The sequence below is a fragment of the Condylura cristata genome, unplaced genomic scaffold (assembly GCF_000260355.1).
Source record: "Condylura cristata isolate star-nosed mole 26May11 unplaced genomic scaffold, ConCri1.0 scaffold00007, whole genome shotgun sequence".
Classification (NCBI taxonomy): Eukaryota; Metazoa; Chordata; class Mammalia; order Eulipotyphla; family Talpidae; genus Condylura; species Condylura cristata.
The window spans coordinates 23665946-23682712 of NW_004567108.1; the positions used below are offsets into that span (position 1 = coordinate 23665946).

At 31.4% G+C, this 16767-nt stretch overlaps 1 protein-coding gene across 3 annotated transcripts in view; it reads right to left on the reverse strand.

Moving 5' to 3' along the window:
* ANKRD32 (ankyrin repeat domain 32) overlaps window positions 1-16767 on the reverse strand; it is a 63154-nt gene that overhangs the window by 26137 nt on the left and 20250 nt on the right. For 2 of the 3 annotated variants that reach the window (XM_004678132.2, XM_012721982.1), the window contains 7 exons: window positions 10505-10648; window positions 7540-7686; window positions 6545-6691; window positions 5581-5703; window positions 3684-3737; window positions 2615-2773; window positions 1617-1780 (listed from right to left, as the gene is read on the reverse strand). In XM_004678132.2, the coding sequence (XP_004678189.1) occupies window positions 1617-1780; window positions 2615-2773; window positions 3684-3737; window positions 5581-5703; window positions 6545-6691; window positions 7540-7686; window positions 10505-10648 (938 nt within the window). The remainder of the gene's footprint in view (window positions 1-1616; window positions 1781-2614; window positions 2774-3683; window positions 3738-5580; window positions 5704-6544; window positions 6692-7539; window positions 7687-10504; window positions 10649-16767) is intronic. The other variant, XM_012721981.1, reaches the window with a different exon arrangement.

The window sequence follows — 16767 nt, forward strand, 5'->3', positions numbered from 1 at the left end:
GAATATGTGAATTATATCAAAAGTAGACTAAGCATCTACCCCTTTGCTCTCAATGAATCTATCTTGAAATAAAATCTGGGTACTGTTTATTTAAAATTTTACTTTCAAGGTGTAAAATCCATCTCTGATAGCATTAACTAATGCATTCGAAATTATTAAGCATGTATATTGTTCCAGTCATTACATTTGCACTGAGGATGGAGATGACCGAGAATTAGTCCTAAGAAAATCAGAGGCTGATGTGAGTGAGAAAATGAACTCAAAAAGGTCAGGAGTTAGGGTGTGGGATATGAATTGCATTTTAAAGGATAATTAGAAGTTGGTCTGATATTTGAGGGGTGGCAGGAATAAAGGGATATGTAGGCAGAGAAAACATAAAGCAAAGGGATAGTAAAAGAAAAAAGTTCAGAAAATGAAGAAGGAATGGTAACATACAGGGACTAGATTATAAGGGGTCATACATGTTTTGGTAAGGCATTTAAACTGTCTCCTAGAAGTGATATGTGAGAAAATGAAGTACTTTTATCTGGGAAATAGGAAGATCATCGTGGAAAGAACATATTGTGATGTCTTGAAAGATAAAGTAAAAATAACAGGATCCAGATTACTAAAAAAGGCATTACAATTTACATAGAGAAGCTCTGAGGGCTTTAAAATAAAGGCTATTATAGTAAAGGCACATGAAAATTAGGAAGGATATCAGCTACACAAACCAGACATGCTCACATTCTATGGCTGGATTAATCCCGTTGTGTCAGAATATGCTTACATCTTAGTCACCTTCAAAAGGCAGAAACATTTTATTTACCATTTTATCCCGGAAATATATTAGTGTCTGGATCCTAGTAAGAACTCAATAAAAGGTGTTGAAAGACAGCTGACTGGCTTGCTGATTGGCTTGCTTCAAGTATATATCACAACATAACTGTTACTGAATTTTTATGACTCCAAAGAGGTAAACAAAAGGCTAACTTTCACCTCTTTATTCTCTTATTACTATGGGCCTCCTAAAACTGAACACTTCAATAAAAGAAAACATCTTCCCAGACAAAGGAGGCCTGTTGCATACAGAAAACCCTCAAAGAAAGGGAAACATGGCTAATCTGTTTGGGAGAAAGGAGAAATAGGCAGGATTTCTAAAGAGAGAAATATCTAGAAGACAATGAAAGTATCCAGGCAAATGACAACAGATGTATAGACATGAAAGAGTTGACATATTCAAGAAACATTCACATCAGTGTCAAAATTCAAATTTCTAGCTGAAAAAAAAAATTAAGTGGATATTATATACAATTACAATTATCTATTTGGCATTATAGTTACCATATCTTAAATATGCAAATTTATATTTTTATAAATTTATATATATTTTTAAAAAGTAAAAACAATGATTTAGCTTTTTTGAGTCCATTTCATTGAACATTTATTTTTTAACAAACTGGCTAATATGCCAACATAGGTTGGTTAAAATTATGAATTCTTCAATAAATACAACATACAAATATACTATGCACATACAAACTTTCCAAAAAAGTACACTTCTTTCCTTATGACTAAAAATTACACAGCAAAACAACTTGTCAAAATTTAGCGGCCCCATTTGTAGAATTCCTTACCGGATAAGCACTTCTATTAGAGACCATGCTCCTTTCATACAAGTTGGACACTGAAACAATTCTAAGTAATATCTTAACATGGCTGGGGACTTCCAAGGAGGATGCAGGTGAAGAAGAGCTGACAATATATGAAAGTATCGGCCAGAAAACGTATCTAGGTTATTCTGATATTTAAAAAGAAACAAAATAAAATATGATAGTTAAATATACAGTTATACCAGCTAATTCAATCTAAAATTCTGTAATAACCCTGGCTCAGCTTTCTTGCCAAGTATATATATTTAAAGAAAAAGACCAGAAAGAAGTATGTCTAGCTAATTAAATACTGCAACTGAGAGAGGCACATTTGAAACACGCATCTATATATTAGATAATTCTACCTATTGGGCTGACATTTGAAACATAGATTTAACTTTTTATGATTATGGTGAGCCTGCATTCTCAAAATAGGATCTGAAAGAAACTAAAGGTAAAACTTTTCATGCAATATTCTTCCTCGTCACCAAGAGTAGTCTGATACAGCTTTATCTGCTATTTCTTCAAATCAGCACCTTGATGTTCTTTATAAATAGAAAAGCTACCTTTGTAAAAAGTGGTATCTACTGATTTTCACTGGCATATGTTCACTATCTCTATATTCTATGAATAAAAATGATTATTATCAATGCACTAATGGAGTGAATTAACACATGACATGTTTGATCACTGTAACTTAAGTTAGATACTTTATGGTCATAGGGAAAACAGAATAAGACAGCTTTCTCTCAAGAGAAAATCATCTTTGGTAATTCTGAGAAAATAGTAAGTTAAAGCACTCAGAGTAGTACTTAGCATACAATTTAAAACAGAAAATAAGTGGTAATAAATGGGTATCATATTTCCCATTGAGAAAAACTGTAAAAGAGAAAAAAAAAAACTGTAAACATACACAAAAAATGAGAAAGTGTTCACATTCTAACATTATTTGAAAGATTACAAACTCTTAAGACTACTCTCACCTGCATAATGTTCTCTAGAAGAGCATGAAGAAGGCATACAGGAGGGATGTAATGTGCTTGCAAAGAGGAGAGCTCTTCAATCGCTTCTTTAAAAAACTGTCCTTCTATGAGGCTTTCAATTAAGTTTAATACACCTCTGGGAAATTCAGCATTTTTAACCTACAGTAAAAAGTGAAAAATTCTATAACTCAGAAAAAGAAGGTTAAAGTTCTGGGGTCAAATATTCAATCAATAAGGAATTTTAATTTCCTCATCTATAAAATGAAGATGACCCCATCCTTGCTATCTCACAGGGTTGCTACATTGTTGAAGTAGGATGATGCATATGAATATATTTTGTAGCTATAAGGCACTAAAAAAGTATAATTATTGTATTTATTATTTTCTACTGCCTTAAAGGGGAAATATTACCTCTAAATAAAACTTTTAAAGGCATTTGCAAAATCTGCCCTGTAATAAGGAGACCTCAATCACAGCTACAATAAGTGCAAAATAATTCCTTTTTAAAATTATTGTAAACTATGTCTATTAAGATATTAAATAATATTACAAAGTCACAAACAATAGTTGCAAAAAGGAAATTAATATAGTATCATAAAATAACTTCAAGGATACATAATAATATAATAAAAAGTTCTGAAAAATACATACCCCTTGATCAAAATATTTTTAAAAATAACACAAATATAATTATAAACCAGTCGCTAAAAGGCAATATAGAATAGAGCAATCAATTTTAAAGAACAAATGATATAAAGGAAATAATAGTTCTATAATATATCAAATATGTAATGCAGTAGTAGTTATGAAAGCTATGAAATGCATGATGAAAACATAAGGTATTGTTACCAGTTTTCACTTATGTGTAGTTTTTCTGAACTTTGATATGAGAATTTTTCTTTTTCATTTCTTATTTGAGAATCTACATTTCAAATTTGATAGAATTTGAGAAAACTGTATTTCAAATTTGTCATGCAACCAATACATTCCTTTATATCAAAATTACTAAAAGTAATCGGACACAAAGGTTCTCTTTTGCCCCCTTGCCACCCTATTCCACACCTCTTACCTCCACATTGTATACTGGTTGTTTATCTATCCTAATGCAGCTGTATCTGATAGCCTACAAAACAGCAACCATGTGATTACAATGCAAAAATTTTAGGTTGGAAAATATATTTCTGCTTATATAGCATAAAACCTTGTCCAAATTATAAAACAGATTTGATACTAATAGCGATAATTGATCTGGTCATGTATGTTCAAGCATCACTTTAGGGAAAGGTCATGAGTGTGAACATTTTCAATTTTCTCCTTGTAAATTAAAATAACTTAAGAAGTTATTTTAGGTAAAGAGTTATATTAGGTAAAGTTATATTCTCAAGACCTGAAGAGGCCCACTGTCCTTAGCACTTTAATAGGTAGAAATATAAAAGGGAACATTTTGTATAGAAGTCCATAGGAGAAAAAAATGTTCTCTATAGAGTCACATGTAAAATCTTCCTGCAGTGTTTTAAAATACCTGTAATTGTGTGTGTGGAAAACTATTCAGACCAAACATAAAAAAGAGAAAATATCCTGATCACAGGAAAAGTTCCATAAATGCGGACATGCTGACATAAAATGTAATGGAAAACCAGAAAACAATTATGAATAAACAAAGCAGAGCAATTGAAGGTATAAAATATGCTTAATCTGGCAATTAACAAATAAACTTAAAATAATGATATACCACTAGTTTCTTTTTAGGATTTACAAAGCTAGAAAGAAAGGAATTTCCAGATTATGAACCAGGAAAAGGTGAAGAAGCCACCAAATCATACTTTTTCTTGAACTTGTCAGAAAGCAGGTGTTAGTGCAACCAACTAAACTGAACTAAGAAAGACAGGACCTTTAAGGACAAGGCACATGACATGGATGTATCTGAGAATGACCTCAGTCGGAAGAGGAGGCTTCCATTTAAAGTGGGTAAGAAAATTTCAGCTAAAGAATTTTATCACAGGCTAAGGTCCAACGGTGGGCTAGTGTATTAAAATAGAAGCTAAAGATAGAGGGGATTTTTGCACCCTACTGACAGGATATTCTCCACTGACCTTACTGGGTGCTCATAAAGAAGGAGACAGGATGGGGGGAAACTAAAAAAAAAGCCTCTCTGAAGCCTGGAGGAGAACAGGACTATTTTGAGAAAAACAGCAAACCCTGTTCTTCTAGATCACAAGTGAAAACATGTAGCCCATTAGGTAAGGAAACAAGAAAAACGAGACAAAAATCTTCATTCCTCAAAGTGGAGTAGGTCAGTAGGAAATGTCCCAAAGAGGGCAGGGCAAGAATGGTGAAAAAGTCCCACCCCAAAACCGGTGGCCTTACGGTCAGTTAAAAACTAAAGTTGAGGGCCCTCCCTGGTGGCGCAGCGGGTTAAAGCACTGCACTGAGAAGCTAAAGCCACTTCCGCATGAGTTCGATTCCCGCCTGCCCCGGAGGTGACCACATGGTGTGGCAGACCTCTTCTGACCCACCCGCTGCTCCCCTCAGCAGTGTGCTTCGTCGATCTGCCTGTTCTGCTCCCCACTCTGTCTCTGGTGAATCCTCTCACCCTCCGTATCTCTGGCCTGTACCCCAGTTCTGTACAAATAAATAAATAAATATTAAAAAAAAAAAAAAAAAAAACTAAAGTTGAACCCAGACAACAGAAAAGGTGACTTTACAACATCCAATTTAGTAACACCCACAAGCAAATTATAGTAGACTATACATCTGTTTATTTTGTGGCATTAATGAGAAAAAGCAGAGAACTGAACATGTTTACTAAAAGCCCAAATATTTGTATTATGTTCATAACAAATCGAGAAACAGATGATTTTAAGATACTTTCATATAATAATTATTATCATTGTTAGTAGTAGTATATTTTGGTTATACGAGAGGAGGAGGAAAGTATACAAATTTTTTAAAATGCCAAAGTCTACCTGTGTTCTATATATGTGCCTCCTTAAGAGATTTTTTATTTCAACAATATCCACATCTGTCTGGATATCTTTAGTTTTTGATTCTTTCGCATGACCAGCAAAACCAGAATTCTTCATTTCTTTCTGCATATATATAAAAGTATTTTAGATAATAAACTAAAGATAGTATCAACACAATTGATAAGTATCACCATGAACAATATAATACAAGAATTATGTTCATGCAGCAAAAATTTTTACAAACCACGTAAAGATTCTACAATGAAATAAGAAGTTTTAAAAAGTAGACATTTAATTTGGAAAATTTACATAAGTACTTTCTTAAAGCACTTTTCATTTTAACATGTTCAAAATCTTTTCTAGATCTTTTCTTTCTCCCCCCCCTTTTCTTTGTTGCCATCTTCACACAAAACATGATTTATTAATTACTTACCTTTATTTTTCTGAAAATACTTCTGATTATATGTAAATAAATGTGCTATAGTTTAAATTGCAAAATAAAGTTATAATCTAGGAAAATTAATTCATGAAAGATTTCCATTTAAGAGAGGTCTTATCTTTTGAAAATGGCCTGTATTAGACCAGAGAATGTTAAATGTAAATTAGAATCTTTTACCCAAAATACATATACATATATTGGGGTATGTTTCATTTCAAGAATTTTAGTCTCTTTTTCAGAATCTTTGTTTTATTGTATTTTTTGCTACCTCAGGCAAAACAAAATATACTTAAATATTCTGATTACCTCAAATTTCACTATATATGCATATAAAATACTTTTATTGTCACCCAAAGTTAATTATAGCATTAGTTATGAATATCATACCACATTAACTGAAGAAGCATTTTTTATAAAATATTCAGGTTATATTTAACATCAAGCAATCACATAAGTCAAATTATATATCTACAATACATTAAAAGCAGAATAATGAAAACTGAACATCTCAGCAAAGTTTTTTACCTGATCTCTGTATATGTGCTTCCTTAAAGTACTTTTAATTTTTTCATGTTTGATGTCCATCTTAGAATCTCTGTCTTTTTCTTTTTTACATTTTTTCCTCAAAGTATAACTCCTTTGAAGATCATCATCCTTTTTCTTAATTTCCTTCTATACGTATTTAGACCACAATAAAAATAAATCTTCAACACGAATGACATATATTACAAAGTTCAAATACATTCAGATTCTTGAGTTTATACAAAAGTAAAATTTCTTGACTCAAATACAACACTAATAATTTTTAAAACAACAAATTTCACTCACTTTGGGAACAGGTATATACCTCAGTAAATAAATATTTTGGAAAACAGTTGGGCATTACCTGCTTGAACATGTACAATCCTTATGGCCCAACAATTCCTAAGCTAGAAAAAGATCTTGAACATGTATACCAAGTGTCATATAAGAAAATGCTCACACTATTCATGGCAGAACTGTTTCTAACTGCAAAATGAACCAATCAATCAAAAACAGATCAACAAAAAGAAACCCAAATACTTATCAATAGCAAAAAGATAAAAGATATAATTGTGATACAATGAAACATGACCTATACCAGAAAATAAAACATTATAGTAAAGACTATAAACACCATGAAAAACAGAGTTCACTAAAAGGCAAAATTAAATAGTATATTGCTAGGGACACACAGATGTCTGGCAAAACTAAAATAAAAAATGAGATGATTAAAATTCCAACAGAAGATAATCTCTGTAAAAAGAAGAAAATGGGACACAGTGTGCAAATGATAAACGGTAGAATCTTAACAGAGATAGTTCTATTTGTTAACCTTGCTAATGTAGACAAAAGTCAACTTTGTCATCTTTTAAAAACTGTACACAAATGCTTTATACTCTTGTACACAATTCAGAAGAAATAATATTAAAAATGATAAATATGGTAAATTTAGAAAAGAGCTGTAAAATATAAATTATTCTTAATTTGGTAGGTCTTACCTGATTTCCATATGTGTGCTTTTCTAAGGCATTTGTTGTTTTAACGAAAGTTAAATCTTTACTGGAATCTTTGAATTTTTCTTTTTTGTGATGTCCAGTCAAAACAGAACTAATATTAACATCTCCATCATGATTTTGCATTTTTTTCTGCATAGTCATAAAAATACTTTTAGTATGGGTTAACCATACTCTTTAACACAACTAGTACACTACAAGTCACAACAAAAAAATTCAAAGAAGGTATGTTTACAATAACATATATAAGCGACTGGTCCAGTTCCTCTAAAAAGCAGTATCGAGGTTTCTCCAAAGATTAAAAATGGATTTGCTATGCAATTCAGCAATTCTACTTCTAGGAGTCTTATCCAAACAATACTATCAATAATTTGAAACAAAATTCACACCCCCATGTTTACTGCAGGACTATTTCTAATAGACTAGTTATGGAAGCAACTTTAAGTGTCCAAAATAGACTAGTAGATGAAGATGTGATACTTATACACAATGGAATACTACTCAGCAATCAAAATAAACTCTTGCAATGTGTGGAAACACAGATGGAACTGGAGTGGATAATGCTAAGAGAAATAAGTCAGATGAAAAAGACAAATACCAAATGGCTTTACTTATATATAAAATATAGAGAAGGCAATGGCTTTAAAATCAACCCTTGAAAGCAGGTAACAGAAGGGGGAAAAAAGGGTGAGAACAGGGTAGAGAGAACACAACAGACTGGTAGAAGACTATGGGTACATTGGTGGTGGGTGTGCTATGGTGAGTACACGTGAAAGGAAAGTTCCATACTTTCAAAATACTAAAAAGGATGTAAATCAATATACTTCAATTAAAAAAAAAATAGAAAAGGATCCTCATGGATTATAAGAATTAACATTGTTAAAATGACCATCTTATCCAAAGTAATGTACATATTTCATACAATCCCTATCAAAATTTCAATGGCATTAGTCAAAGAAACAAACATTAATGAAACTTGTACAGAATTACAAGAGAACCCAAACAGCCAAAGCAATCCTCATAAAAAAAGGAATGTGGAGATATTATACTCCCAGACTTCCATCTACAAGGCTATAGTAATCAAAATAATACTGTTTTGGAATAAATACAAACACACAGACCAATGGAACAGAAATGAGAACAACCAAATAAATTAAAACTTAAATGGACAATAAGTTTATTAGGTACCAAAGTAGCCAAGTGCATAAAATAGAGAAAGGAAAGTCTTTTAAGCAAAATGTATTGGAAAGATTGGGCAGCTATATGCAAAAGAATGAAACTCCAACACTATCTCACACCATTTAGTTAACTCAAAATGATGAAAGACTAAATCACCAAATACATAAAACACTGACAAAACATTCTACAACAATGACTTTAGGGATGCCTTTAGGGACTCAACAGCAAGGGAAACAAATGAAAAAATGTAATGACCCTTTAATAATAAGTTACATTATGACCCCCCTCCCGCCCTGACAAACACGTCTGATAATTTCCTGTTCTCCATTAAGAAAATACCACAGTTTCTTCATTGGTCCACATCTCCCATAACTCTCTCTTGCTCTTGCTCTGAATCAGCCTGACTGGCATCCTTTCTGTTCCTAGAAAATATGGGGTGCACTCCCAGTTCAGGATCTTTGCATCTGCTGATACCTTGCCTGGGTAATTCTCACAAATGTGTACATACCCTTATATATGTATATGTGTATATACTCAAAGATGTCTACAGATTTTCATGTCTATGCACATATAGGTCTAACTATATACATATGTCTACATAAAGACTCTCAAGCACTGGCTCAAATATCAGTAAGATGTTTCTGACAAGATTATAGAAAACTGTAATCATGCTCCTCTATTCCTTTCTCTCTTTCCCTGCTTTTTTTCTCCACAGCAATAACTACCCTTTGATACGTTTTCTGCTTATCTGTTATTATGTTTTCAATAGGTATTAGTTTCACAATGCTGAGAATGCTGCCTGCTCTGGTCTCTGCTATATGCCTATAGATATCAACAGTGCCTGGCACATCCAAATTTTTATTAAGTGAAAAAAAATTAAAAATCACATTGAATGAAATACAGTAAAAAGACTTGTGATTATATTACATCTTAATTAGACTAAGCAGCAGAAATATACAGATTTTTTTTCTGTTATTTCAGAATGGTTTATGTTGTTGTTTACATATATTTTTAAGCCTTCAATTTTGTTAACACTCTTTCTTGGAATCCCTATCTTTCTATGTGTAATAGGTAAGTCAAAACAGATTTTTGTTTGTTTACATTTTTTTTATTTTACTTTCCCAGATTTTTTTTTTTTTAATTTTACTTTCCCAGATGTTTTCTAAAATATTTTAGTTAAGTAATTCAAATTCTCAAGAAAATCTTTTTAAGGACACAGGGTATAATATGACATAGGTATACTATTAAACAGAGTAAAGTGTATCACAAGATATACTATTCATTCATTATAAAAGACATATTTTTTAAATAAACAGAAATTTCTACCTGAATTTTATAAATTCCCTTAGTTCTCAAAGGAACTGAAGATAAATATAAATGTATTTTATAATTTCCATATCTTTCATGAAATTTTCACAATTTTTGCATACTAAATCAAAACTGATTTTATTAACTCCACCATAATTTTATATACCTTTCTATAAGTAAAGTAGTTGTAGTGTGGTTGATAATTCATATTTTCATAGATATGTCACCTTAAAAAAATACTCTTATCAAGACCATGCACAAGCAGTAAGAGGGGTAGTCTTATAATCTCGTAAGAGACACAGAGCAACATCCTAATATATTCAAATCACAGACAATAAAATACAAAGCTGGTCTCAAGTATCAGTTCTATGATTCTAAAATCTACGTTATTTCTATCACATATTGTTTATTAAACAACTTGGAAGAAAAGCCAGAAACATATATTTAGCTTACAAAATTTTACCTGAGTTTTATACATAGTCTCTCTTAAAGCATCTTTCATTTCAAAAAATTCTGTATCTTTTCTGAAATCTTTGTTTTTCTCCTGATTGCAATGTTTATTCCAAAAAGAGTAAGTCTGGGAATCTTCATTATTTTGAATTTCATTCTGTATGCATACAAAAATAGTTTTGGCAATCAATTATGTAAATTTTAATATTATGTATTTCTTTATGTATCCAGCTTTATCCATAATGCAAAATACTTTATAAGTCAAAAAAGAAAGCAAAATATACTCTACTAAGTCATAGGTTATTAAATATTAATAAATTTTGTTAGGGAAAAACAATTATTACAACAAAGTAACAGTAAAATGATTTCTGTCTATTTCATAAAGGCTAATAATGCTTTTATAATCTAGATTAAAAGAACTCAGAATTTAGACTACTCAGATTATTTTTTAGTTTTTTTTTTTTTGATGACAAGGTTTCTCATTTGCAAGTATCCTAGACAGAAAGGAAAAAAGATAGAGTAATGGCTGAATTCACAGCTTTACTTTACTTGAATACACAGCTTTACTTTACTTGAATAACAATAATTATCTTCACTTAACTACTTCAAAATACATGAATTTCTCTTACCAAGAAATTCAAACTGAATTCATAAAGCATGTATCAATAACAAATTTAATCAAAACTCTTATCTGTATCTATTTAGGTAATTCTAGACATTTAGTAAGATAAAGAGGAATAAAGATGAATTCATATTTCTTAAAATGTACTTACAAAAGGGTATTCAGAGATTCACTACCTTTACAACAGGAAACTGGAGAATCACTGTTCTCCCAGAGAACAATTATAATAGAAGCTGATATGTGTTAACGTCTATGATATGTTCTTTGGTTCCCTTTCACTTGACTGGTCTACTACATGAATGTGAAAGTCTTCTAGGAGGCTGAAACCCTGTATCCAGAGAATACCTTGAGAGTAGCTGATTGAATTTCTTTGGTTACTCAAAAAAATGTCACTGAAAACTAAGAAAAATGAAGCCATTTCTTTTTACCTATTCCTGATATCAAAGAAAGGATTATTCTGAATGTCCGAACAGCAACTTTTGTTAAGGACAATTTAAAGGGGAATAAAATAAATTTCTGCTTAAATCTCAAAGTTGACAGTGAAGGATAAATCCTGAGACTCAGATCATCAAGAAATGCCTAAAATACAGGATAAGTCAATCCCATAGAAATTTCAGTTACCAGAATATATAAAAAGAAAAAAAGCAAGTCATTATTGCTAACTGAGTGAGAACATAGTTTTCTAGTACTAAATATAGTTATTGATATATCCATTTTGGATAGTTTATAATGACCAGTGAATTAAGATATATAAATTAAGTGGCCTTGTAAGTTAACTAATCAAATATCAAAACACAATATATAAATTGACAATTGGATGATTTTTTAAAAATGTATTCTCTACAGACCTAAGCAAATGATTAAAATGCAATTTTCTCCTAGTTACTAGTACTCTAATTGGCTACTCTTATGAAGTACCTGGGAATTATTTTACTTAGCTTTAGTTATTCATACTTGTAAATATTTCTTTAGTACCAGCTATGTACTTGGCATGTGCTAAGTGTTTGGTCATCTTTATAATCTAGAAAAAGAGGGTCACAAGCAAGAATCTATTCTATAAAACATAACACTATGTTCCAAAATTACCAAAAGACTACTCAGTAAATTATTCTATTTTCTAGGAATGGGGCAATATGGTATAGTGATGACAGTTCTTGCTTCTAATTTAGATGTTTCATTAGATTTACTGGTAAAATGCACTGGAATCTAGCTAGGTCTTATTCCTTGATTCAACAATGGCATTTCCCATAAAATTCATTAGGCTAGAGAACTAGAGAAGTCAAGAATGATAGTTCTACATGGTTTTACCTAACTTATACCCAGTTTCTTAAGTGTTATCTCTATAATCCTATGACTGACTATTATTTGTCATTACTTTTAACTACCCAGAAAGTAGAAACAATGCCTACTAAGGAAACCTAATAATACCCAGAATGAGAAAAGGAAAAGGAGATTCAAGGACAAACCTTTAAAATTTATGAGTAATTGGTATTAAATTTTTGGTCTGACATACAACAATTGTGGGATCATGGGCAAATTATTTAACCTCAGTATATCTCATTTCAACAACTGTAAAATAGGTGTAAAATAGGGCCACAACATAAGCCACATAAGGACATGTGGTTTAAACAAGATTAGCATATAAAATACTTAATACTTGGCACATACTAATTCCTCAATAAATACCAGAGTAACAGTTATAACTTTCACAACAACCAAAGTAAGTTAATATTAACTTCTATACAATGAAAAAATTCAGTAACAGGATAAATGACTTCCCTATGATTACAGAATCAGTTGATTATAAATCTGGGTCAAAAATATTTGATTTGGTTTAAATACGTACTTCCCCTCTGCTATTCCTACTACATTTCTATAAGACTCTTCTGTGGTCCATTTTCTTTTCCTTTTTTTTTTTTTAAAGATTTATTTATTTATGAATATAGAACTAGGGTGCAGGCCAGAGGTACAGGGCCAGTGGGAGGCTTTACCAGAGACAGAGCGGGAAGCAGAACAGGCAGATCAACAAAGAACACTGTTGACGGAGCAGGGGACAAGAGAAGAGAGGTCGATGGGGTGGGCTATGTGGGTCACCGCTGAGGCTGGGGGATAGAACTCCAACTGAAGCAGCTGCAGCTAGCTTGCAGTGGTGCATCCCAACCTGTTGCACCACCAGGGAGGGCCCTCATTTTATTTTCTATCTTGAACAGATGAAAGAAGTTTCGAGCATTCCTAAGGAACACTCCCTTAGGAAGCCCTCCTCACTCAAGCAACTGAGGTATATTAGTCATTTGTTAGTCTACATTTCAGTACCTTCAGTTTTATGAATGAACAATAAACCACTAAAAAACTAAGTCTCTCGAAGTGTGATATGTGAGTTTATAAATATTCCAAGGCAGACTGAAGAGCGACTAGGGCAGTGAGTCTTCAATAAATGTATATAAGCCTAAACTAAATAGATTACTGATTCTGTTACTCAGCAGTTTTCCAAAAAGTGTAAGTATGCTAAATAAGCTATTTCAAAAAATTGCTTAATATTTACTTTTAATTCAATTTGTTTTACACAACCACTCCTCTTTACAAGACACTGCAAAATCCATCTAATGAGGAATGCAATATGCTTTGTGCCAAAGAGGTAGAAAAAAAAGCAAGACAGCAAAATGATCACAAATGCTTTCCTTCTCTGAAATGAATGTTATGAACTACCAGCTGTCTAATACAGAACTTACAAAACAATATACGCTAAAATACAAATTAAAGAATATCCACTATTTTTAGCTGACATACTGTTGCTGCCCTCCAGTATTTATCCACTGGAAGAGAAAAACAGTAAGTTTTACAAAAATGAAATAAAAAAACCATGAATAGAATTACAAGAGGAATACAAAATCTGAAGTATAAACAATAATATGAGGAGAAAGAAAATAATATGAGGAGAAAGAAAAGGTCAGAACCTGTGTAATATCAATGAGTTAATACCAGTTCATAAAGAACTTTTGTATACATAGTAAGTTTGTTATAACCCCCATAGAACCATTAAACAAAAATCTACAAAGGCATACAGAAGAAATGAAGAAATTGAGAATATCACTAAGGAGTTGTTTCAGAGAGAAACAAAACTAAGGTAAAACAATAAAAAATCAGAATGACTGATAATAATTAGTTATATCAATATTCAGCTTAAATGTGAATGTCCTGAACTTACCAACTATAAGGGAGAAAAATGACAACTTGAAATAAAAGTTTCAACCACTTATATTTTATTTACAGGAAACTCATTTAAAATCAAAATACAAAAGCAAACTTAAAGGAAAAGGTTGAACCCAAGTGTTTAAAGTTAGTAACTCAGAAAAGCAGAAAATGCTATTCTCTTATCTGATAAATTAGACTTTCAGCCAAAAATGTGATCAGGGACAAAGATGGATACTACATGATGGTCAAGGGAATAATTCATCAAGAAGATATAATTGCCATTAATATTTACACACCTAACACAGGGGGCCTTAGTTATATAAAACAACTATTACTAGACCTAAAACAACATGCTGATAAAACCACAATTACTGTCAGAGACCTCAACAAACCACCGACATGCAGGGATAGCTCATCCACACAGAATATTAACAAGGAAATAATGGCCTTACATAAAGTGTTGGACCAGATGGATTGAACAGACATTTATAGAGCCTTCCATGCCAAAAGAAATGAATGCACATTCTTCTCAAGTGCCTGTGCAACATTCTCAAGAATAAATCAAATGTTGGTACACAAAACATGTCTCAGCAAATAAATGACAATAGAAATTATAGTAAGCATCTCAGATCAAGTTAGAAATTAACTACAAAAAGAAAGCCAGAATAAACCAAAACACGTAGAAATTAAACAAAATGATACTGAACAACTCCTAAGTCAATCAAGCAATCAAAGAAATTTGATTAAGCATGTAAAATAAACAAAGAATTTAAAAAGTTATCTAGAAGCTAACAAAAATGGAGAGACAAGTAATTAGAGCCTAAAACGATTACTACTGATATGAGGGAATTTATAGCAACAAAGGCCCACATTTAAAAAAAAAAAGAAAGAAATACTTCAACTATACCATTCAACTCTACAGCTTAAGGAGCAAGAAAATGAAGAAAAAATTAACCTGAAAATAAGTAGAAGGGAAAAATTTGAAGTAGAAAACAAAAAGACAGTACAAAATATCACTGATGGCAAGATCTGATTCTTTTCAAAAATACACAAAATTGAAAAGCCCTCAGCTAGAATCACCCAAGAAAGCCAAATAAACAGAATCAGAATAAGGGAGGTGAAATTGAAACATACTGCTAAAAGACAAAGGCTCTTAAGAACCTACTCTGAACATCTCTGCTCAAACTGGACAATTTAGAAGTAGTAAACAAATTTTAGATTCATCACAATATCCCAAGACTATAGCTTAAGCACTCCAGTTAAAAGTACAGAATTGAAAATACTAAAAAGCCTGAGAAATATAAGCCTAGGACCAGAAGGCTTCTCCAGTGAATTCTATCTACTAGACATATAAAGAGAACTAATACCTACCTACTCAAACTCTTTAAAAAAAAAAAAAAATTACACTGACCCCCGAAACGATCAACAATCAAGGATAATGCATAAAAAGAAAACTATAGGATGATAACCACGATGAACATAGATGCAATAGTTCTCAACAAAATCCTAGAAAAACAAACATAGTCACATAATAAGAAAAGCATCCATTACAATCAAATAGTTCATCTCAGAGATGCTAGGACAGTTTGACATATATAAATTAATCAACATCACTTACCAGAGAAACAAAACGATAAAAATCACATGATTATTTCAACAGATACAAAAAAGCACTTGTCAAGAATTCAATATTCAGTTATGGTAAAAATAATGGATATAAACAAAAAAATGGATATAAACAAAATTTATCTAAATATAATAGAAGCTACTTGTGACAAGCTGAAAGCAACTTCATGCTGAATGGTGAAAAATTGAAAGCATTTTCACTAAAACTATGAGAAAGGATATCTACACTCACCATTATTGTTGAACATAGTCTTTGAAAGCCTAGCTGGAGTAATAAGACTAAACCAAGACATAAAAGAAATCCAATATGGAAAAAAGTGAAACTATCTCAATTCACAGATAAAATCATATATAGAGAATCCAAAAGTTTCTCATAAAAAAATAGTAGAAATAATAAATGAATACACGAAAGTGGTAGGATACAAAATAAATTACAAAAATCAATTGCATTTCTATATGCAAACAATGAATTAGAAAAAAAAAATCCCACTTGCACTCACACCAAAATTAACAAAGGATTTGGTAAAGGATATATACAGTGAAAACTACCTCCAAAATGCTCGTGTAAATAAAAACTATGTAATGTCATAGTGCATTAGTAATTTATTTATAATCTGATGCTACAATGCTTACAATTGTTTTGTAGTAAAGTTTACTAAGCAATGAAAACAAAACTAGAGCACAAAATTAAATGAATTTTAAATTTAACAAGTAAGTCTCATTGAGATCTATTAGGATTTTCCAGTACTTAATTGAGAACAATTGCTTAAAAATATGACATTTTAATTACTTGTAAGCATTTTTTCAAAATTTAGAACACAATATATATTTTACAA